The sequence below is a fragment of the Tarenaya hassleriana genome, unplaced genomic scaffold (assembly GCF_000463585.1).
Source record: "Tarenaya hassleriana unplaced genomic scaffold, ASM46358v1 Cleome29, whole genome shotgun sequence".
Classification (NCBI taxonomy): domain Eukaryota; kingdom Viridiplantae; phylum Streptophyta; class Magnoliopsida; order Brassicales; family Cleomaceae; genus Tarenaya; species Tarenaya hassleriana.
In genome coordinates, this window is record NW_010966092.1 from 1982073 (window position 1) to 2005753 (window position 23681).

Consider the following 23681-nt stretch of genomic DNA (forward strand, 5'->3'; position numbering starts at 1 on the left):
CCCTTCTTCAGAAACCATTGCATTCAATATAGCCTCTTTTACATGTAAATCGAGATGTCTTCTCTGTGTTTTTCCCCCCTTCCCCTTGTCGTTTTCATATATTTTCCCTCGAGGCATCCGAATGCAATGATATATAATGTAACTTCATATAATGATATAGTGTATGGATCAAGTCATGGGCATTTGAATTTATCATCTTCACAGAACTGACTTCTGGGAAGCAGGATTTGGGTTCTTGAAATATCTTTGAGAATCTGATGGGCAACGTGAGAGCTGGTCCCAACTACTTGGTACAGGAGATCCAGTTAATGTCCTGTCCAGGTCACGGGCATTGAACTTTTCTTGGCAAACACGTGAGAAAATGAAACTGGGAGACGTGCATGCGACCAAAAATAGAGTCGGTGGATCCAAATTCGGATGTCTGTTTTCGGACATAGCCTCCACCTTCTTTCCATTTTTTTTCTCTCTCTCCCTTAAACAAATCTTAACAGCCTTTGTGTTTCGACCGGGTCAACCGGAGAGACACCCAACACGACAGCGGAAAAAAAACACAGAGCAAACTAAAAGAAAAACAGAACAAAAGGAGTTGTGAATTGGCTCCAATACCCACCAAACAAACACGTTTTTACATCTTTATTCGGATTCTTTATCGTGTTTTCTCTTTTCCCAAGAATCGAGATTCTTTTTTTTTTGGGGTGAATTTTCATTACCTAATCAATGATAATGCCATTTTGTATAATATTCTTGACCAAAGAGGAGGAGACAAAGCGGAAGAAGCTTTCTTCTTTCCCATCGACCACGTCTTTCTCTTCTGTTCTTGACGATCCTGTATTCCTCTTGACATGAAATCTATGCCCTCTCCCGCCCGTTAACCTTTTTCCTTTCTCCTGTTGTCTTTCCCGTTTTCGGGTATCGCTTTTTCCGTGCAGAGAATTTGCAAAAAGGCCTCACGAAGACAGTTCTTGAGGCAGTTCTACCGGCGGAGGAATGGAGGAGAATCCATCGGAGAAAAAATCCGGTTGCGGGCTGTTGAGTATAGTTTTCGGAAGACGTGGCTTGTGGAGCAAGAAATCTACCGGAGAGAACGGTAGCCAAAAAAGCTCGATGAGCAGCAACGTCCCGACAGCCTCCGTCAACATTCAGTTCACCAAATCTCCCGGAACAGACTTCATCCCCAAGAAGGCTCAAATTTCCGATCAAAGAATTGCATCAGAACCGACGCATAATCAGAAACCGATTTTGAAACCTTCCTCGATTCAGTACCCAAATAACCATCAATTGGCTGGTTATACAAATCAGCAACCGCGTAACAACGATTCGAATGGAGGGTCGGCCCAACCACAAGTTCGGAAGGTGTCTAGAGGAGTAATCGGAATATCGGGTGAGCTAGAGAGCATGATCACGGATCATCAGAAAGCGAAAGGGTCCTCCAATGGCTCATTGGTCCGAGCGTCTTCGAGCAATGTCATGTTGTACGGCAATCTAGGAAATCTGAGACAGCCGGGAACGACTGGTAATAATTACGGCAATGCCCAAAATCAGACAGGAAGAGTTCAGAACAATGTCCAGATGAATTCAACATCAGGGTACGGGGAAATGTCTGGACCAACGGCGACGAAAAAGAGCTCATCAGAGCAGTCAGGATCATTGTGTAGGGCAATTTCCACGAGGATGGACCCAGAAACGTTAAAGATAATGGGGAATGAAGATTACAAGAACGGAAATTTCGCCGAGGCGTTGGCCCTGTATGAAGCGGCCATAGCCATTGACCCGAACAAGGCATCGTACCGTAGCAATAAGAGCGCGGCTTTAACGGCGTTGGGGAGAATCCTCGAGGCAGTTTTCGAGTGCAGAGAAGCCATAAGAATCGAGCCTCATTACCACAGAGCTCACCATAGACTGGCTAACTTGTATATCAGGTAATCTGATTGATCCCATTAGAGATTTCATAGTCAAGAAAAGATCTCTGAAAATTTGTGAATTTCGATAGGTTAGGAGAGGTCGAGAAGGCGATCTACCATTTCAAACACTCGGGTCCAGAAGCCGACCAGGAGGACATAACCAAAGCCAGAACTGTACAGACTCATCTCAACAAATGTACAGAAGCCAAGAACCGACGAGATTGGAATGCCCTTGTCAGAGAAACAACAAGCTCCATATCCGCAGGCGCGGATTCCGCTCCTCAGGTGAATCTTTAGACTGTTTCATAATCCGAAAACCCTAAAGGACACCGTAGATAAACCGATGATTTATCAGTTTGTGTTTGGTTTCTTGTGGATGAAGGTATACGCATTGCAAGCGGAGGCATTCTTGAGGATAAACAGACATCAAGAAGCAGATGATGCCATGTCCAGAAACCCTAATTTCGATTCAGAAACATCGACAAAGTATTATGGAGCCATCGGCTATGCCGGTTTCTTGGCCGTCTGGGCTCAGGTTCACATGTCATGCGGCAGGTTTGATCTCTCTCTCTCCCTCTCTACCAAGTATATATAAATAACTGTTACTATTATACTGTTTGCATATATACATTGTTTTGTTGGATTTTAACAAAATTTTATTGCATAAATTAAAATCTCAAAGATCTAACAACATTCGTTTATCAAGAACACGTGCATATTAAACACAATAAACGTGGATCTAAACTTGTGGTTGTGTTTGGTATAGAAATTTTCTAGAAATAATCTTATGGACCAATATACGTGGACTCGAATCCGAGTTGGGAAGCCTATGTGAATCTGGGAAACCCATGTGAATGTTTCTCTCTAAATGAGAACTCGAATCCCAGTTGAGAAGAAGTTTTGCTCATTTCCTTACCAATTGAATCATTCAATCTTGAATTATGGATCAATACCTAGAATTAGACTTAGAAAAAACTTAAAAAAAACAATAATTTTTTTTACTGTCATGGACTACTATCATTCTATTTATAAAACGTCCATCAAAATTATAGAAATTTATTTTTTGATATCTATATAGTATATATTAACCTTTAAACCTGTCATATTTATTGAACCAAATTTATTCTCATATAATAGTCAAACATTGCAACATCTAAATTTAAATTATTGTATTGAATCGACAGAATATTTACCGAATATTCCAACATGTTTATCTTTTTACGTGAATATTGTAATATAAAAAAAATTGACAGATTCGAGGAGGCAATGGAGGCGATCCAACGAGCCAGCAAGTTGGACGGGAACAACCGGGAGGTTCAGACGGTGATGCGGAGGGCTCAGGCGGTGACGTCAGCACGGTCCAGAGGGAACGAGCTTTTCAAAGCAGGTCGGTTCGAGGAGGCTTCTGCCGCCTACGGAGATGGCTTAGCCATCGACCCTAAAAACTCGGTCTTGCTCTGCAACCGCGCGGCTTGCCGGTCCAAGCTGAGCCACTTCGACAAGGCCGTCGAGGATTGCTCGGCCGCTCTAGCCCTCCGGCCCGGCTACGTCAAGGCTCGTCTCAGAAGAGCCGATTGTAACGCCAGGGTAAATTACGATAACATTTTGTGTGTGTGCGTGTATATATATTATCTTAGGATTTTCATTAGACTGAAGTGCACAGAATGTCGTGTTTTAATGAATTTTTAAAATTGGGAAAAATGTAGATGGGAAACTGGGAAAAGGCCGTGGAAGATTACGAGATACTGAAAGAACAGATTCCCGAAGATGAGGAAGTGGAAAGAGGCTTGTCGGAAGCAAAGCAACAGCTCATGAAACGTCGCGGCCACGGTACTTGAAATTTGCCGCCGGCGGTGATATATTTAATTTTTTTCCGGTGGGCAATAGGTGCGATTCTTTTTTATCTATTTATTTATTGTCTTCCACTCATTGGATCGATGGAGCTACGAGAAAAAGGAATCACGTTTGAATATTTGTATAGAGATTTGTTGGTGATTTGTGTTTTCCTTGTCAATTGTCTTCAAACATCAATTTTTGCAGCCTAATCTATACCAATGCCATTAGATGTTTTACAAACATTTATTATTACAAATAATTTTTATCTTTTTTTTTATATAATATGTGATTTGGTTAGGGTGAGGTTCGAATCTGGAGTTAGAACACTCTTTGTGTATACCTACGGCACAATATTTATAGTTTATTAAAACACATATGGAGGGAAATTAGAACAGGGGAAGAAGTCTGTCGTCTACCATCTTGGAAAAATAAAGAAAAAGACCAAAACTTTTGATTTGGGCAAAGACAAAACTTAAAAGACTTGTATGAATACAATGAAACACCAAAATTCCCAAAGGGATGCGGGTCTCAAAAATTCTCGAGGCAATATACATTACTCCATCCGTTTTAGGTTATTTTTATTAATAAGTCATGTTTTATGGTTAAAAAATGGGTCCAATCTTTACTGTCAATAATAAGAACGATGATGCTATTACGTGCCCAAAAGAAAATATGCAATAAGAACATTATAACATAGTCAACTATGAAATGATCGTTTTTCATCCAAAATGCAAAATATATATATATATATATATATATATATATATATATATATATATATATATGGTTTCAATCTTTCCGTCGTGCCAAACACTTGTCACAAACAAATTTTTTTTTCCAAATAATACAAGCAATACCATAATCACACATTATCTTCACATCATGGAGTAGCAGCGAGCAAGACCCGAATCTCAACGTCGACCCGACCGCACGAAGTCGGAGCAATAGTTCCGTATCGCCGACAACTCGTACGGAGGCGTGTCGCGAGCCAGCCACTGATCCACAGTGAACTTCCGGCCCGAACACACCTTGTGGGTCCCACTCATCGTGACCTCCACGTAGTTACAGTACCAACCGTGGTGGTCGCCGGTCCCGTCGGAGGTCAAGTTCATGGCGCAGACGTCGCCGGACAGGCACGGGCCACGACCCGTGAAAATGTCGAGATTGCCCCTCTCGAAGTAGTCGTGGAACGGACCCATCAGGCCTCCCCACGACACGACGTCGTCGATCACGGCGGCTCGGCCGTAGCCGTCGTACAGGCGGAGGCTGATCACGGAGTCCGTCCCTCCCTTCCATACCGAGCCCGTCCGTATGTAAATCGTGAATACGCACGTGTCATCGTCGTCCAACTACCTTACAATTATATCTCACCATTATTAATCGGATTAAAATAAATATTCGATATGATTACGTGAAGAAAACGGTAGTTAATTACTTACGGCGAGAATGGTGGTTGCGAGGACGAGGAGGGAGAGGAGGAGGATGGTGGAGCCGCCGCTTGGCATCGTGGTTGATGGATTTCTGTTTCACATGATTTGGTTTGTGGATTGCCGAAATATATTGGATTTTGTAAAAAAATAATAATTATATTTTTGCACTGCTTGACTTGATCCAGCTAATTAAAATAAATTATTTATGTTCCCTAATTGAATATATTGAATATTCCCATATTATATTCCGATAGCATTAATAAATACTCCTTCCGTTTAAGTTTGTAACACGTTTTACCATTAGACACACATATTAAAAAAATATATATTTTGTCTAAAATACCCTTATTTATTAGTCTTATTAATGATAGAATATATTATCATTATATTTCCCAATAAATCAACAATTTAATTTGTAAACTTGAAAAATGAATATTATTTGGTGTTTTCAAATTTTTTTCGTAAAAATTTAAATTTGGAGCCAATTCTACAAAATTAAATTATTTAAATTTTTTGAATTTGAGCCAAAACAACAAAACCACAAACATCAAATGTCTATATATTGGATTATAACACTCACAAACAAACAAACTTTTTTCATGTCTTCTTATAATATTATAATATTGATTTAAATTTTCCCGCTTGTAAGTGGAGAGAGAGAGAGTTTTTATTTGACTTGAACAAAACTCCAACAAATTCTGAAAATTTTGATGGCTTCCATGAAGAAAGAGAAATATTTCTTCTACAAATTAGGGTAAGTTGTTTTTTTATATTATTAATTTTTTTATTTACATTTGAATGTACTATATATGATAATCATTAGTTATATGAGATGTAATCATGAAGCTTATCATTTTTTATCTATTTTTTGTTCTAACAGAAACATTTGAGGTATTACAAGATGGGTCAGGAGCAAGAAAAACAAGGAAAATCTTACAAAATAGAGAAAGAGTGGCAATTTATAATATTTTATTGGAGAGAAACGTTGACGGAAAATTGAAAAAACATACTATAAGAAATATCTCTAATTCATTTTCTGTATCTATTAGGATGGTACAAAGAATTTGGCGACGAGCAAAAGACACTCCTAATGGCGAAGACGTGGATGTATCTGATAGAAGAATACGAAATTGTGGTCGAAAAAGGATCGAGATTGACCATGATCGAGTTACTCATGTTCCATTACATCGTCGGACAACTTTAAGATCACTTCCGGCAGTTTTGGATATGAATCATGTAACTTTGTTCAGACGCATGAAAGAAGGTCTCATTAGACGTCACTCCAATGCCATTAACCTGCATCTGAGGGAAGAAAATATGAGAGCTAGACTGCAGTTCTGTATCTCTATGCTAGAGGAAAATACATTACCCCACGAACCAAAGTTTATCGATATGTACAATATTGTACATATTGATGATAAATGGTTTTACATGACAAAAAAAACCGAGACTTACTACCTACTTCCTGAAGAAAAGGATCCAATACACACATGTCAGAGTAAAAATTACATCGGAAAAGTTATGTTTTTGGTTGCCATGGCTCGTCCAAGATTTGATGGGGAAGGAAACACTATTTTCTCTGGAAAAATTGGAGTTTTTCCATTTGTTACTACACAAGCAGTACAAAGATGAAGTAGAAATCGAGAGGTAGGAATCGTAGAGGTAAAACCGATGATCTCAGTCAAGAGAGAGCATATAAAAGAGTGTTTGATTGAAAAAGTTCTTCCGAATATTGAAAAGTACATTGGAAATAGAAAAATGTCATTTATTTTAAAACAAAAAAAAAATACTCTTAAACGGCTTATAAACTTAAACAGTATCTTATATCTCTCGATACCCACGTATGTTATTATTGGTATTATTATTATTGTTTTAAAATAGTTCATCTAAATTAATGTTTCCATTATGTCGAATATTATTTAATTAAAGTTAATCCGAACAAGCCAGTTACGGGCCCTAAATTAAGTTATGGGCCAATGAAATATCATGGGCCAATTGCTACAATCTTTTATTGCATTAATTGAGCCTAAAATCAAGAATCTTACGTTTTGCAATAAACTGGGCTTTTCCTCGGCTCAACGGTCTGCATAATCCACGTGGCACTTTCTCAGATTTATTAATGGTAAATAAAAACTTTGGACCGCCTTTCCATCTTCTTTGGAATAAAATTATAAACCGAATATTTAACAATTCAATTAGAAAATATATCAACCAAACATTAAAAAAGAGGACCGCACGCGAATCAGATTTGATGGGATATAAAAGCTTCGAATATCTTACGTTTGTGCGAATTAATGTGAGAAATTTAGAATCCACGACGGGTCCGCCTAATTTGATGAGTGACACGTACACCCAACCCGGATTCCCTTTGGAATATCATATTCAATCATTCAACACACACATATATATATATATATATATATATATATATAACGTATGCCCGATTACAAATATGAAACTTGTTATGAAGACATGAGTTAATTATGTTCTCCGACTTGCAAGATTCTCGTCAACCCAACAATGAGGACTATATGTATACACGCGAATATATATAGATCTATAAATTTCAAGGCATTTAGATTCTAAAAACTGTTTTTATTATAATTAAGAGATTTTTTTTAATATTTATATGGCAATGCGGTTCTAGTTGTTTTAATAATTATTCTTATTGTTGCCTGCCGACCAGTGCTCCAATATCTTCAACCGTCAATGTGTCGATTATATATAGTCGTCTATTAATTAATAAAAGTAATAATATACAAAATACATTATTTGATAGGAAAAAGTCCCTAATTTATCAAAATGTGCCATAGAAAATCCCCAATTAAAAATTTTCCATATATTATAAAATTATGCACAAGATCTATGTTATAAAGCTGAAATAATTGGAACATATGTTGTCAAAACAATTATATTTTTACATATATAGTGTTTTTCTTGTTTAATCAAGAGGGTGTATATATATATATGTATGGACCGACGAGCGGGGCACCTCATTCTATATCTCCTTTCCTCTTTTATTTATTTATTTTTATTTCGTGATACCTTTCCAACTTTTTCCCGCTTTTAATTATACTCTTGTCTAATCCGTCATTCATGACATATAAAAAAATGACTTTTTTTTTCTTCTAATATTCCACAACCACAATCCAAAATACACAACCATAGCTTATTTTAACCCACAAATTGTTATATGAAGATGCGCATATAATCTTATGAATTACATCATAAATATCTTACTTTTTATATTTTATAAATATTTTATTCGGCAAATATATATTTGAAAAAATATATATATATTTGAACTATCATTGCAAATAATGTTATGGATACTCGCGGAACATATCGGTATGAATCTAACTCGGCGAAGACAATGTCTGTTGCTTTTATTTAATATAAATTTATACAATTATAATTAATCACCAAGCGCACTATTTTACTAGATATTTATATAATTATAGGCGGAATATGCCAAGGAAAAATTAGAAAGACGAAGATGGGCCCACGAGGGATGAGTTATTAAGTTGGAGTGGGCCCATTATCGCGGCCGAAAGTATAAGGCCGATACCGTTAAGCCTTTGGCGGTTGTTTCCGTTTACCTGTCACGTGTTTACTGTCCCATTTGACTATTTTATTTTTTTTCCTCCAAAGATTCAAAGTAAATAAAAGATTCGAGAAAAGATTCATACATTAATCCGGAAGTTCACCGAATTTTCAGTCCGACTACATCTCCCAGAGAATCGGGGGAGTCTATGTGAATATCCCTCCCCAATATTAGGAATCGAACAGCCGACGTGAAAACACATTGGCCAACACACCAACCACTCGCCCACGCTAGATTCATACACACATATATACATGTAAATTTTGTTCCAAACGCGTTATCTCGATGATTCGACGTAAAAGATAAAGAAAAAAAAAAGCATAGAATGAGGGCTTTACATGTAATGGAAGTCATATCTTCAGTCCGTGCGAAGGCCTTTACAGGTCACGACCATTTCTTCCCGTGTCCATTTCACACGTTATATATGTCGTGACCGATATCGACTCCTCCACGTACTTATCTTCCCACCCTTCGGAGTTGGGAATTTCTATCATCCTTCTTGTGTCGTTTTTTTTTTTTGGTTTTTATTTTGGTGTTGAAATTGACGTCGATATTATATTATTGGCTTGTTGAATAGATTTCCTGATTTGGTCATTCATATGAACATTTACATCTATCGGTGGGATTGTGCAAGAGATTGAATCGAATTTCAATTTCGGTATTAGTTAACATAGATTGTTGTTATGAAACTTCGCAACATTTATCTTCTTTATATGTCTACAAATATATACATATATATATATATATATACATATATAACTCTACATGCATGTGTAACATTATTTTGTTATTTAGTACTGCCTAAGTTGCAATGGAAACAATTCGTGAATTTTTATTTGATAGGCGTTTTTTCTTGGAAACAAAATCCGATTAATTTTGATTTAAAAAAATATTAAAATGAGTGAGAGAGAGAGGACTCAGATGCAACTTCTTTACATGTCATATGGGTCCACGACAACTATATAATATCCGGTTTATAATGGATACCCATATCAATGTCACAATATTTATCTTCATTTCAATTGGCTAACGAACAAATTCAAGATCACATTTTGACTTCACAAGTCCTGCGAAATGATGATCGACTTGGTCTCAATTCAACACTACAATCACTTCTTCACAGTGAAAAAACTATTCAAAAACGGGATGGTGATAAAGTGGGCCAGACGAGTGGGCCTATGGGCCCATCAATGCTTCGCACGCGCTCAAGACATATTCATCCCGGTTCGGTAGATCAACCGGTCCCGGTTTATTTGGAAACACAGTCAAAGAAATTAACCAGTTATTATCCAAGAAACTAGCAAAAGGAAAAATAAACAAATACCCATAAAAATATGTGGTTAATTCTCAAATTACGTTAATAAAAAAAAAAAAACGAACGTCCCACAAATATTTTTTTTTATATTAAATAATCAGATGTCGGTTTCTCGGTTCAACTCACTACTCGGGAACCTAGAGGAACATGCGGGCTTGGTGGATACACATACACGTACGATGAACGCCTGTCTTTCTTATTCACTGTTTTTTTTTTAAAAAAAAAAATTGCAGGGTTTAGTTTAATGTTGATGGCTATGTATGGTACAAATTTGATATATAATTATGGAATCCGCCGACCAACACAGAGGGTTTTATATAAGGACACGTACATGAGCAGACCACACGTATGCTGTCGGGTTCTAAGCACGACAACGAGTCATATGGCTCTGCTTTCGCCACGCGCCCGATACGTTTGGAGCTCTCTGTCGTTGGACGGCGTCTGACTACAACATAGTTCTTTTATATTTTTGCATGGTATTTTACCCATACCAATACGGTGATTATTGGCGCAACCACCCATTATTTCCTAATGTTTGGCCTGAATTGTACATGTATTTATACACACGCATATATATATATATAATATGTAAAGATGAATGCATGAATATATAACGTGCATATTCCATGATGCGTGCCGATTAAAACGGGATCAATAAGACGATCATCAGAAGCGTAGATTTTGCCGGACAACGCGGACAGTTTTTACCCTTTAGGGTTTACAGTAATACTCTGGACCTTGTTATACAAAATATATTTATTTATCTGCAGCTTCATTTAGCATTTTCTTAATTATAGTGAAGTTATTTAATTATTTTTTTGGGTAATTGGTTATTCTTGACGTGAAATCCATATTAATCTCGAGGTTGAAAGTAAGTCGGGTGATTGGAATTATATTTTCCTCTCTAATTTGAGTCTCGAATTCGGAGCGGGTTAAACATTTTCCCACCCTTTTTCACCGGTTAAACTATCTAAATGGGTAAGTTATTTAATTATTAATGGAGGAAAACTAATGGTTTCAGTTTTTCAGAGGGTCGAAAGAATCAACATATCTAGGATCGTCGCCCGTGAGATCCTCTCCGTTAATTTGCCCAGCAAATATTTGAATTATATGCATGCGTCATCAGTATGTGACGTATATATATACACGCATATATATATATAGAGAGAGAGAGAGAATAGTTCATTGAGCGATAGCCTCTTTGCAAGTAGATGTATTCTGTGCGGCTTAAAAGTTAAAACCCATGACAAAGTTTAAAACAAAAGGTATTCGTGTACTAAATAATACATATTGCGTTCACATTGGTCTTAAGATTCTTTTAAACATACATTGAATCGAAAAATGCACGCACATGGCGAAATAATAAAAGACCCCGATGAAAGTTTCGCCATATTTTATTCTTTAATTGTAATAATATAATCAGTAGAATTAATTTTTAATATAATTGACGAAGAATATTCTCTTCTTACACCGTTTGAATGTTTCCTTTGTCAACAATGAACATAAACACTGAATCACGTGGAACAAGAATGTCCGAAATTGTAGGCGTATAGCCATGATTCCTTCAAACTTTCTCATGAATTTTATTAGATAGTTAACTGAATAGAAAAAAAAATAGAGTTCTCCATGTAACTAGGCTTTTTAAAGATGTTAAACAGTACAAATTTACGTTATAAGATACGTATTGTATTCTTCGCAGTGTTGAATATATATCCATTTATAAACTTTTAATTAATATACGTTCCTTTTCACTTGGTTAGTCTCCTAACCTCGACACATTTTTGTAATTTTTATGTGTTTCAGTGTTCAAATTTAATATTATTTTGACCTTTATACCAAAAAAAATATATATATTATTTTGACTTAGAACGGAAATAAAAAAAATTATCTAATATTTCATTTATAACGATATTAATTTCCACGCCACCCACGGATTTGCTGTACACAAAAAAAAAACTATAGGCCATATATAGCTTTGATTAATGTATAACATAAATTTGATGTCATACGCATGTTATAATAATCTGATACGTACTGCTTACATTATACGGATATTTAATTATATACATATATGTATGGACAAATGCAACAATTATGCGATGACAATTCGTTGGTGTCTTGGATCCGCAGCTGGTTTTAGGTGCTGGTCTTCTCGAGATTGTATTACAAGGGACACGTCATTGGACTTAGTGCTTTGTGTGTGTCCCTTACCTCGTACTTGGATTATGGGCAGATTCCCTATTTTTGGCAACTCTTCTTACTATTTTCTTGGTGTTTATTTGTTTTCTGTTGGATCTGAAATTCTGAATATTTGTTTTTTTTAAATATGTAATAATAATATTTCTGAACTGTATATCGTCCGTGAACAATCACTACAAAAAAATCCTCGAATTCCAACGGATTTTCAACGGTTTTCAACGGCGTTTCAACGACGATTTCCGTTAAAATTCCGTTGAAAATTTCCAACGGGTATTCGTTGGAAAAATCCGTTGGAAATTTTTAACGGAATTTTCAACGTATTCAATTGAAAAATTGGGTTGGAAATTTCCAACGGTATTTCCAACGGATATCCGTTGGAAATTTTCAACGAATTAACGTTGGAAAAATCGGTTGCAAATTTTTAACGGAGTTCCAACGGATGTTTGTTAGAAAATAATTCCAACGGATGTCGGTTGGGAATTTTTTTGGAATTTTTTAAAAAAAATTCCAACGGATGCCGGTTGAAAATTTGGATTTTAATTGAAAAATCAATATATATACGTATAAACAAATATTTTATATATTTATACATATATATATATATGTATAAATATAGGTATATTTTGTGTTTATATATTTTTATATATACAAATATGATGTGTATATATACACATATATGTATACGAATAAGCATACATATATATATATATTAACCACATACATATACATAACAAAAATATATATATTTATATGAATTCGAATATATATATATATATATATATACATATATGCGTATATATATGTATATTAAAGAGGTGTATATATACGTATAAACAAATATTTTATATATTTATACATCTATATATGTATAAATATAGATATATTTTGTGTTTATATATTTTTATATATACAAATATGATGTGTGTGTATATACACATATATATATACGAATAAGTGTATATATATATATTAACCATATACATATACATAACAAATATATATATAAATATGTATATATATTAATGTTATATGATACCAGAAGTTTAACTTGGAGGAGTTGGAAGAGTTCTAATTGAAACTCTAGGGTTAAGGAGGATTGAGTTGGAGCAGTGGAAGGATGGGTGATCTAATGGGAAGTGAGTTTCGGGATCATGGGAAGGTAGTTTCGGGATCGTGGTTTGGTCGGATCGGGTTGGTGTCGATGTCGGTGTCGGGTCGGGTCGGGGTCGGGGTCGGGGTCGGGGTCGGGTCGGGTCGGGAATATGTTTCGAATTTTTCGTTGGAATTTTCCAACGGAATGCGGTTGGAAATTCCGTTGGAAAATTTCAACGGATTGCGGTTGGAAATCCGTTGGAAAATTCCAACGGATGCCGGTTGGAAATCCGTTGGAAATTTCCAACGGACACCGATTTCTAACGACGAAATTCCAACGGATAAATCCGTTGAAAACGTTAATTTCCAACGGAAATTTGGCTATTTCCAACGGATTTACCCGTTAGAAATGACCATTTTTTTTGCAGTGAATGAACTATGGACTTGTGGGCCATAAATTTTTATATAACTTTAATTACAATACATGCATTAATGCATGCATACACACATACATACATACACCATAATTGTTTTTTTTTCTTGACAAGATTCTCGTCAACTTCGTCAAAAGTTATTTTGTCCGGAATTTTTTTAACCTCTGGAGTTCCTCAATAAACCATATATATATATATATGTAATTCAATCGAATTTATTTAGTAAAAACCCTACACCTAATTTTAGAACCATTTGCGACAGGAGATGAAATACGGTCTAGAATCTCTCCTAGTCGGTTCGGTTCATCGTATATATACATACATGCACTGATAACCATATATATATATATTATATACATGCGTATATACACACACATGCAACAACACATGTTGTATTAGATTGACACACATTTCAACAATCTCGCTAGCCAACACTGTTAAAAGTCGCTAAGAATCAATCTAAAAACGCGCGAGATAGATTCAATAAACATGATCACCAATAAAAAAAAAAGCATTTAAAATCAAACTTTTGTTCTGATATCAGTTATTTTTTTTTTTTAAAAAAAAAGAGAGAGAGAATGGGTCCAAACGCCTCCTCTTGACTCCTCCGTATCTACGACACGTACTGCACTCGAATACATCATACACCCAAAACAAAAACTAGTGTCGGAACATGATGGTTTCGCTAATGTCGGCTACATGGTTTTCTTAATTAATGACGATTAAATTCCAGCGACTTAGGATGCATAGTAGATTTAATACATATAAAATGACTTTTATCTCTTTTTTTTTTTTGGGATATCGTGTTATCCGATGACGTTCTTAAAGAAAAACAAATCTACAGAACGTTCTAATTTCAAATCCATCGTTTGAGCGTAAAAGAAATCTAATTGTTTAAAATCGATTAACGGGGAATTCAAATTAAGCATCAAATACAAAATTATTCTTCCACCGTCATGTTTGGTAAATCATCAAATATTTTTATTGGAGTAGTTGTGTTACAACACCAAAGGAACACGAAGCCCAGGTGTAAACTCAAAGTGGGCAAAATATTCGTCTGATTCCTTATTAATTATAGCCCGATTCTTCGTATGGTCATATGCACACTGGGACCACGTGGCGTTTGCGGGCCCCACAGGAAATTGTTTGGGTCCCACTCAAAGAGTTTTGTTCTCCGTGTTCGCGTTTCCTTCTTCTATATAACTCGCCACTCGGTGTTTCCCCTCTCTCTCTCTCTCTCTCTCTCCCTCTCTCTCTCTCTCCGCGGCATCTCTTAGAGGAGTGGAAAACACTTGGGGTTCGAAGAACAGAGCATCTCTTCCATTCTTTTTTCCCTTGTTTCTTCCCTCTGTCCTCTCAAGTTTCCTCTTTTCTCTCATACCAACCTTAATCCCATTCTTTAGCGTAGTTATTCCCCTCAAATCCGTGGTTTCCTCAAATGGGTAAGTGTAAGATTTCCCGATTTCGTCGATGTTCGTTCCCTTCAGTGAATCATTTCACTCTGTACTGAAAATCCGCATTTTTTCCATTTATGCTCTGTTTTCAGTGAGCTTTATCGAAGAGAAACAGAGAATGGCGACTCAAAACGTCGTCGTGTCGGACGCCAAGTCCGGCATCATCGCCGTATCTGTCGCCAACCCCTCCGTCTTCCCGCCATCAGCCCAGAAACCTCCGACGGCGCTTGGTTACATCTCGATTTCCAGGAAGAAGCTCCTCAAGAACCTCGAAATCAATGGCGGTCAGAGAATCAACGCCTGGGTTGACTCCATGCGAGCTTCTTCCCCTACCCACCTCAAGTCAGTGCCTTCTCTTTCCGCCGAAGAACGAAACTCTTGGATCGTAAGTTCCGACAAAATACATAGATGATGAAACGTAAAAAAAATGTCCATTACTTTAGGTCTACGACTCGGTTGCTGAACTGATGTTCTTCGTTTGATCTTCTGCCGTTGGGACATAGATGCAACATCCTTCGGCGCTGGACATGTTCGAACAGATCATCGAAGCTTCAAGAGGGAAACGAATCGTTATGTTCTTGGACTACGATGGCACGCTTTCTCCCATCGTCGACGATCCCGACAGAGCTTTCATGTCCAGCAAGGTTTCTTTTCTGTCGATTTCGAAATAATTTTGAAATGGGTTTTGGTTATTTTTGTCTGTTTTCTAAATTATATTACTGTGCTCTGTTTTGTTATAGATGAGAAGAACAGTGAGAAAACTAGCAAAGTGTTTCCCGACCGCTATTGTGAGCGGAAGATGCGGAGACAAGGTACATTCAAGAATATGATCATATAGTTTTCTTGAAACTATATATTATCAGCTAAATACTTATTTTTCAGAATTAAATTTTGTGGATTCTTTTTTTGCAGGTGTATGAATTTGTGAAATTAGCAGAACTGTATTATGCTGGTCGTCATGGCATGGACATCAAAGGCCCTACCAAAGGCTTATCCAAATACAATAAGGTAAAAATTTCATGTTCGTTTACCAAAAAAAAAAAAAGAGTTCATGTTGTATTTCATCTACAATGTATATATATATATATATGTGTGTGTATATGTATATAAGTTTTACAATTATCTCAATCAAATTCAATATCGCTTTCAGGACAAACAACCATCTGTTCTCTTTCAACCGGCAAGCGACTTTCTTCCCATGATCGACGGGGTAAAATTTTAAAATTAAATTCCTTAGTTATAATATGATATTTTGAAAAGCGTTTTGTATAGCAATGAATATACCAACCTTTGACACAAAAAAAAAATGTATGATATTTTGATACAAATATATGAACCCATGTGATGAAACTCATGTGGACTGCTTTCCTTGGAATTGTTGTTACAAAGGTTTATAAACAACTTATGGAGAAAACAAAATCAACCCCCGGAGCCAAGGTGGAGAACAACAAATTTTGCGTCTCTGTTCATTTCCGGTGCGTCGATGAGAAGGTAATTTTATTTTTTAAATAAAAATATAAAGATTTGTTTCATATTATATATATATATATATATATATATATATATATATGGATATGAATAAGAAGAAAGCTAGGTCTGAATATATTTTTTTAAATGCAGAAATGGAGCGAATTGGCTCAACAGGTTCGGTCGGTACTCAAGGGGTACCCAAAGTTGAGGCTGACCCAAGGTCGGAAGGTATGACGTGTAACTCTCTCATTGGCTGGGGTATTTTTATATTTTTATTTAAAACAATACGCGTATATATATAATTAATTTGGTTGGGGGGACCCGCAGGTGTTAGAAATCCGTCCTACAATTAAGTGGGACAAAGGGAAGGCCCTTGAGTTCTTATTAGAGTCACTTGGTGAGTTCTCTGTTTTGTTCTGTATTTTAGAATTATATTATATCTGTAAATTTAAAATATCTATTTTTTTAAACATGGCCGTCAATTCAATTTGCTTGTTTAAGGTGTTAATTAATTTAAAACTTCCAATGATCGGTACAGGAATCTATAGGTTTAAGAATCATTTTCAGAACATTTATATATATGAGAAAATAATATTTTGTATTTATCAGTTAAAGTTTTTGTTGCTACAGGATTTGGAGATTGTAACGATGTTTTTCCTGTGTATATCGGTGACGACCGAACGGATGAGGATGCATTTCAGGTAATTCAATGTAAAATTGATCATATAATTAATATATATATATTGCCCCCAATACTATTGTTTTCAATTTTTTTTCCTCAACAACTTAAAGTTGCTTTATTTTTATTTTATTTCACAAACCGAATACTGTTGTGAATTTATAATTTAGATTCTAAGAGAGAGAGGACAAGGGTTTGGAATTCTTGTCTCCAAGATCCCCAAGGACACCAATGCGTCGTATTCTTTGCAAGAACCGGCCGAGGCAAGTGCATACACATACACATACATACGTATATATGCATATGTACATATATACTCCCAATAGATATATATTATGCTATATGTTTATATATATATGCTGATTAGTTTACAATTAGGGGTTCTACAGGTAATGGATTTTTTGCAACGGTTGGTGGACTGGAAACAGATGCATCCAAGAATGTGAGGGCGGACGATTAATTACCAATAGTAGATTCAAAATAAATAATATAAACGGATATATAAATATATATACATATATATATGCTGATTAGTTTACAATTAGGGGTTCTACAGGTAATGGATTTTTTGCAACGGTTGGTGGACTGGAAACAGATGCATCCAAGAATGTGAGGGCGGACGATGAATTACCAATAGTAGATTCAAAATAAATAATATAAACGGATATATAAATATATATACACACATATACGCCTAACCTTTCACGGATGCGTAGCACAAGCTCTTAACATGCCAGGGGATGTTCTTGTTCATCATATTTTTTTAGGAAAAATATGAACAAGAGGGAATATTAATTTATACATATATATATATATATATATGTACATATTTGATATGGTTTTTTTTTTTGGTGGGGGTCTATTTTGTATGGACTCGAGGGCCTCTGTAATCTTCTAGTTAGGTGTGTTCAACGGCGTATACACACCGCACTTTGTAAAATTACTCAAGTGTGTATTAATTGATGTGTAGCCATATTTTCCCGCTTATCTATATTGTCTCCGAATCTATATTCCAATGTATTTCATCCGACCTATGAGAAGTTTTTTTCAGATACACAACTGTTAGAAATTTCACGTACCTTCTAAGTTCTAAATCATGAAAATGAACATTAAATTGCACACTGTATTGAAATGAATAGGTTATTATAAATTATATATATATATATATATATATACACAAGGGCTTTTAATGTAAGTTGGACTTTGATGAATCCATGTTGTATCGTACTTTGTCTAATAAAACTTCGACACATAGCACCGTGGGACATAGACGATGACAAATTTTAAATCTGTCTTGTTACTTTACTTTCAGAGTGTGAGAACATTAAGTGCATTCTTTTGACCGTAAATGACACGGCAAAACTCTCGCGTTAACTTCGAAACTTTTCTTGTTTGAAGTCAACTCCTGTTATCCAGTATATAGTTAGTGGCGCAGTAGGTGAAAGGTAACAAAATTATCTTTAAGATTCTAGGTTCGATTCCAGTAAAGGGGAGAGATATAATTTCTGGATAAAAATGGTTCATATACAAAAGACTGATCCCGGACATAAGATGGATGTAGTCGAAGCGAACGCCCGGAGAACCATCCTAGTTAAAAAAAACTCATGTTCCTCTACATGCATGTCCCAGTGTCTTCCACAATAATAATAATATTTTGGCTTAATATATATATATATCAGAATCTGGATGCTGATTGCTACAAATTTTTTGGTTTTAACTTTTATGTATACATGCGCATTAATACATTGAGATAGTATGTTCTATATATGTTTTTACGGTAATATATGTATTAGCCATCAAACTTACATTGGCCCGCGTGTTGTGAGGCGATAAGATTCGAGATAATGGAATATATAGTATAGTGGGATGGGATAATATGAATACCATGAACCCTTTTATAATTGGGGAATCAAATAATTTGACAGCGTTTGTTGGTCTGTGACCCCCCCCCCCAAACGGATTAAATCTTCTAAAAGCCATTATTACTTCATTTGCTAGACCTCAGCTTTTGATTCGTACCGGAAACAATGCTCTCGGAGACTAAAGATAATTGCAATATCTACTAATTAAAAGTTAAAAAAAAAAAAGAAAAACTATGAAATAAAACTCCACCGAATTCAGACCTAGGGTTTTACTTTCTTTATTGAGGTCTCGGGCGATATAATTTAATTTTAAAAAAAAAATATATGCTGCATATGTTAGAAGCATACGTTGTACACATCAAACATAAAATATCGTTGCTTACATGCACCCCCTTGCCTTTTCCCAAATTATTTCATGGAAGCGGCCAATTATTATCGTAAATATATACATACACATATACGTACGTAAGATGCATATAGATATTTTAGCTAAGATATTTTATACTCATTGGAGGAGCGTACACCTCCGGAGGCATGCATGTACGTACTGATGTCTCTGTAACGTCAAAAGCTGGTAAATGTAGAGTTATAGTGTCACACCTCTTATTGATTGTAATGTCGTTGCAAATCAATAATGGTGCATGGGAGAAATGGTCAAAGCTTCTAGCCACGACATATATATATATATATATATATATATATGTATTATGTATGTATTATGTAAATAGCCAAGGCCGCAGTCTTTTCAGTTTTCACTGACCTTTGATGTAGACGTATCAACAGAAGTGGATATATTTCGTCCAATTTACCAGTTGTAGTTAAAATTTTGATACATTATTCTTTAAAAAAAAATATATCAGGAACTGAAATAATAAAGACACGGATTGGAGTGATTGGTATATCCATCGGTCCATCCAACCTTTTTTTTTTATTATTTATAACGAACAATCATAACTGCTATCTTTCGAACGCGTTGACTAGATAAATCTTCGTTCCGCAATCCACCTTTGTATATGAGTTTTATTAATCAAGAAATTACGTTTCTCCTCCACTAAATAGAGTCGAACATTCAACATTGAAATGCATTGTACCTTCAAATTGACCACTAGACTACCTCTTTGGTGGGTAAATTGAAGAACATAAATTTCTTTGAATACCGACGTGGGTTTGGTGTTTTATCATTAGGCATTTTTTCTATTATCAAATGGTAAATTAGCTCTTTGGATCGCTCGTGTCCTTGAGAACTCACAATAGGTTTTCCGCATTTATTCTCAATATGTTTCCATCGGGTTTTTATATTTTAAAGAATATAATATAACATAGAATTTATTATATGCGGTGACTTTTGCATCGATTACAATAAACGCAAATACAGTACAAGATTATTCAAAATACACAGAATAATGGGTGTAATATATATTCAAATTAATGATAATCTCTTCGGTTGCAGCGGATGCATCATTCGCTTTGCATCGAGATATAAAGATCATTAGCTTTTGAGATATAATAATTTGTACAGATAATGAAGAAAAAAAAATTATGATTTATCCTTTACAATATCTAGTTTTTTTTTAGGATTTTGGGAAAAGAAAAGCCATCAATCTAAGGATCTTAAGTTATAAAGTTAGAATGAGGAGTTGGAATCCACTCAAACGAGGGTCGCGTCGATGTGTTATATAAAAAAACAAAATAAAAAAAATGAAAACGAAAATATTAAAAAAAAAAGACAATAAAAAAAGAGAGTAACACATGGGGTTGGGAATGGAGACAATAAGATGAATCCAAACTCTTTACAAGTGTTGACAAAACTAAACTTAGTTCCTCTCTTTTGAACGTGCAAAGATAGACACTCCACATAATAATAATAATAATAATAATAATAATAATAATAATAATAATAATAATAATAATAATAATAATAATAATAATAATAATAATAATAATAATAATAATAATAATAATAATAATAATAATAATAATAATAATTCAACTCACATCAATTATTGGCGAAGAGCACTCGCGTAAATATCTCGGGAACCCAAAATAACGATATAATTGTCTCATCAATACAACAAGAAACGAGGGGTTATTGTAATTTATTCTGGTGAACGTTATTCACGCGTAAATGTCAGAAATACGGTTTTGATACATTTGAATATGAATAAATAGTTATAGAACTATTAGACCGCGAGTTTTGTTAAGCAATTTATAATATATAATTCCCCACCAAGATCTCAGAATCATGTATCAAATACATACGGGAATCTGATATCATATTCGTCGCCGCTTTATTTATTATTTTGGTTTTCAACCATACATGATCATGGATTCATGGGCTCCTTTTTCATTCATATATATATATATATAATCGTACTATAAAGTAATGCATTTTGTCAGATGGGAAGGGATGGTCCTTTGAAACTTTTGCATGGGAACTCGGTCCCCGCTTTGAGGGCCGAGCATCATTTGTGGTCACATGTAGTATATATAATCATACTAATATTGCAACATAATCACATATACGTAGATTGATTGTTGAATATACGCAAGGTTTTTTTTTTGCCATGCAAAGGACTAGATTTTCTTAATCTGGTATACGTCATTGCACATGTTTATTAAATATTCTCTGTGTATGTGCGTATGAATATATTTAGCCAAAGCCCAAAGTAATCGGGCTTTTCGCATAACATTTCTTCGTACAACGTGCTTAATACACACGGCCCAAAACAAAAAGACGTAGCCCATTAGTTAACCATGGGATGGCTCTCTCCGCTCCTGAAAATTTGGAGGAAAAAAAATAAAATATAATAACACGGCCTAAATAATAATCACATCCCCAGATGAAGCCAAGGGTCTGTCTGATTATTACATAAACTTACAATAAAATCATTGACTCGCTCAGACATCAAAAAGAAAGAAAGAAAAAAGAACAGAGACCGAGTAGAACCTCGCTACACTGCAACTGCCAAAAACTTCCATTGCAGAGCTCTGACAATGGCGCCATGAAGAACGAGATCTTCGAATAACGAATAAAGATACTTCGAGAAACTTCAACATGAACAAGAAAAGAAGAAGGATATCACATCCATTCAGATACTTTAGCGACAGCGTCCCAATCAATCTCCATTGAAGTATACTTCTCCAGTCCAAAGCTCGTTCTCTCGTCCCACGTCCAATCGTTCGAGAAGTCCAAGAACGTCTTGTCGGATTCAGGTACGAAACGATCATTCGGATAACCGGGTTCGGTTTTCTCTGGAAAGCTGGGTTCTTGCTCCAATTTAGGCATAACAGGATCTGTTTCATAAAACCCAGATAAACCCGCATCTGTCCTCGCCGGAATCTGAAACTCCGGCGGAGTTACGTCGTCGAAGATGGCCTGAATCTTCTTGTTCACAGACGGCGGAAACGGCTTGTAGTCGCGACGGCGCGTGTGGTAGGGGAAGTTGAGACGCGAGAATTCTCCACGGAGCTTGAAAGCGGCCTGGTCGTAGGCCAAGGCGGCTTCTTCGGCAGTGTCGAACGTACCGAGCCATAACCGGGTCCGTTTTTTTGGTAACCGGATCTCGGCGACCCATTTGCCCCAGTGCCTTTGTCTCACGCCTCGGTAGAGCTTGGCAGGTTTTCTCACGACGGATGATGCAGCTGCAACTGTGTTCTTCATGGGGATTGGCTTCGCAGCAAGGAGATAGAGGTCACGGCCTTTGCCGTGAACTTGGTTTTGGTTTTGGAATTCGATTTGGATTTGTAGGATTTGAGCTGGTGTGAGTTGGTTTAAGCCGATCGGACCGGTTTGGAGAACATGATTCGATACCGGTTCAGGCTGGTTAGTGGATTTATGGGTTAGGCTGGGTTTTGAAGAAGAACAAGAAGTTTTCATGAAAGGTGCAAGAGCTTTCATGAACTCTTCTCTGCAACTATTGCTGTTTAAAGCTGCTGCCATTTATACAGATAGTCTGAGAGAGAGAGAGAGAGAGAGAGAGAGAGAGAGAGAGGAAGAAGAAGAAGAAGAAGTAATCACAAGTGATGGGTTTGAGAGTTCGTCATAGCTTTGCCTTTATATATGCATTCAGCCATGGCGTTTTTGTATTTAGTCATGACGTGAGGTGACGTCATTTTTGGCAAATTCTGAACATTTTGGTTTTTTTTATTTTAATTACAAAAAAGTTTCTGATTTTTTGTTTTTTATTGTGTAAAATCTTCTAATTATCAGCAGCGGTTAGTGCTAAATTTGTTCTGATTTGCTGTTTTTGGCAGTTTACCTCTACATTCTATTGGCTATTTTATTTATATATCTTAATTTATTAAAGTTTATGGGGTTTTCGATTAAATTTCTAGATTGTTTAACATCACCGATATTTATTGGTGTGTTTCCGATTTCGCCAATGTTGTAGGGCTCTCAATCAAA

The 23681-nt window shown here is 35.7% G+C and overlaps 4 protein-coding genes across 4 annotated transcripts; 2 read left to right on the top strand and 2 right to left on the bottom strand.

The window, feature by feature from the left end:
* The first annotated feature begins 494 nt into the window (after positions 1–494).
* On the top strand, positions 495–3983 carry LOC104818486 (inactive TPR repeat-containing thioredoxin TTL3-like). The gene is made up of 5 exons (XM_010548102.1): positions 495–1919; positions 1991–2186; positions 2284–2456; positions 3155–3488; positions 3608–3983. The coding sequence occupies exons 1-5, from the start codon at positions 988–990 to the stop codon at positions 3737–3739; spliced, it is 1767 nt and encodes a 588-aa protein (XP_010546404.1). The 5' UTR covers positions 495–987; the 3' UTR covers positions 3740–3983.
* Positions 3984–4541: 558 nt separating this feature from the next.
* Positions 4542–5252, bottom strand: LOC104818487 (PLAT domain-containing protein 3). Its single transcript, XM_010548104.1, has 2 exons — positions 5177–5252; positions 4542–5086 (listed from the first exon to the last, which is right to left on the bottom strand). Exons 1-2 carry the CDS (start codon positions 5240–5242, stop codon positions 4649–4651), a joined length of 504 nt encoding a protein of 167 aa, XP_010546406.1. The 5' UTR covers positions 5243–5252; the 3' UTR covers positions 4542–4648.
* A 9797-nt stretch (positions 5253–15049) lies between these two features.
* On the top strand, positions 15050–18399 carry LOC104818488 (probable trehalose-phosphate phosphatase J). The gene is made up of 13 exons (XM_010548105.2): positions 15050–15253; positions 15358–15650; positions 15769–15909; positions 16006–16077; positions 16178–16273; positions 16416–16475; positions 16655–16756; positions 16886–16963; positions 17063–17132; positions 17366–17436; positions 17585–17677; positions 17804–17929; positions 18095–18399. The coding sequence occupies exons 1-12, from the start codon at positions 15250–15252 to the stop codon at positions 17858–17860; spliced, it is 1137 nt and encodes a 378-aa protein (XP_010546407.1). The 5' UTR covers positions 15050–15249; the 3' UTR covers positions 17861–17929; positions 18095–18399.
* Positions 18400–22056: 3657 nt separating this feature from the next.
* LOC104818489 (ethylene-responsive transcription factor ERF057-like) lies at positions 22057–23389 on the bottom strand. Its single transcript, XM_010548106.1, has one exon. The coding sequence runs from the start codon at positions 23214–23216 to the stop codon at positions 22356–22358; it is 861 nt and encodes a 286-aa protein (XP_010546408.1). The 5' UTR covers positions 23217–23389; the 3' UTR covers positions 22057–22355.
* Positions 23390–23681: the final 292 nt, after the last annotated feature.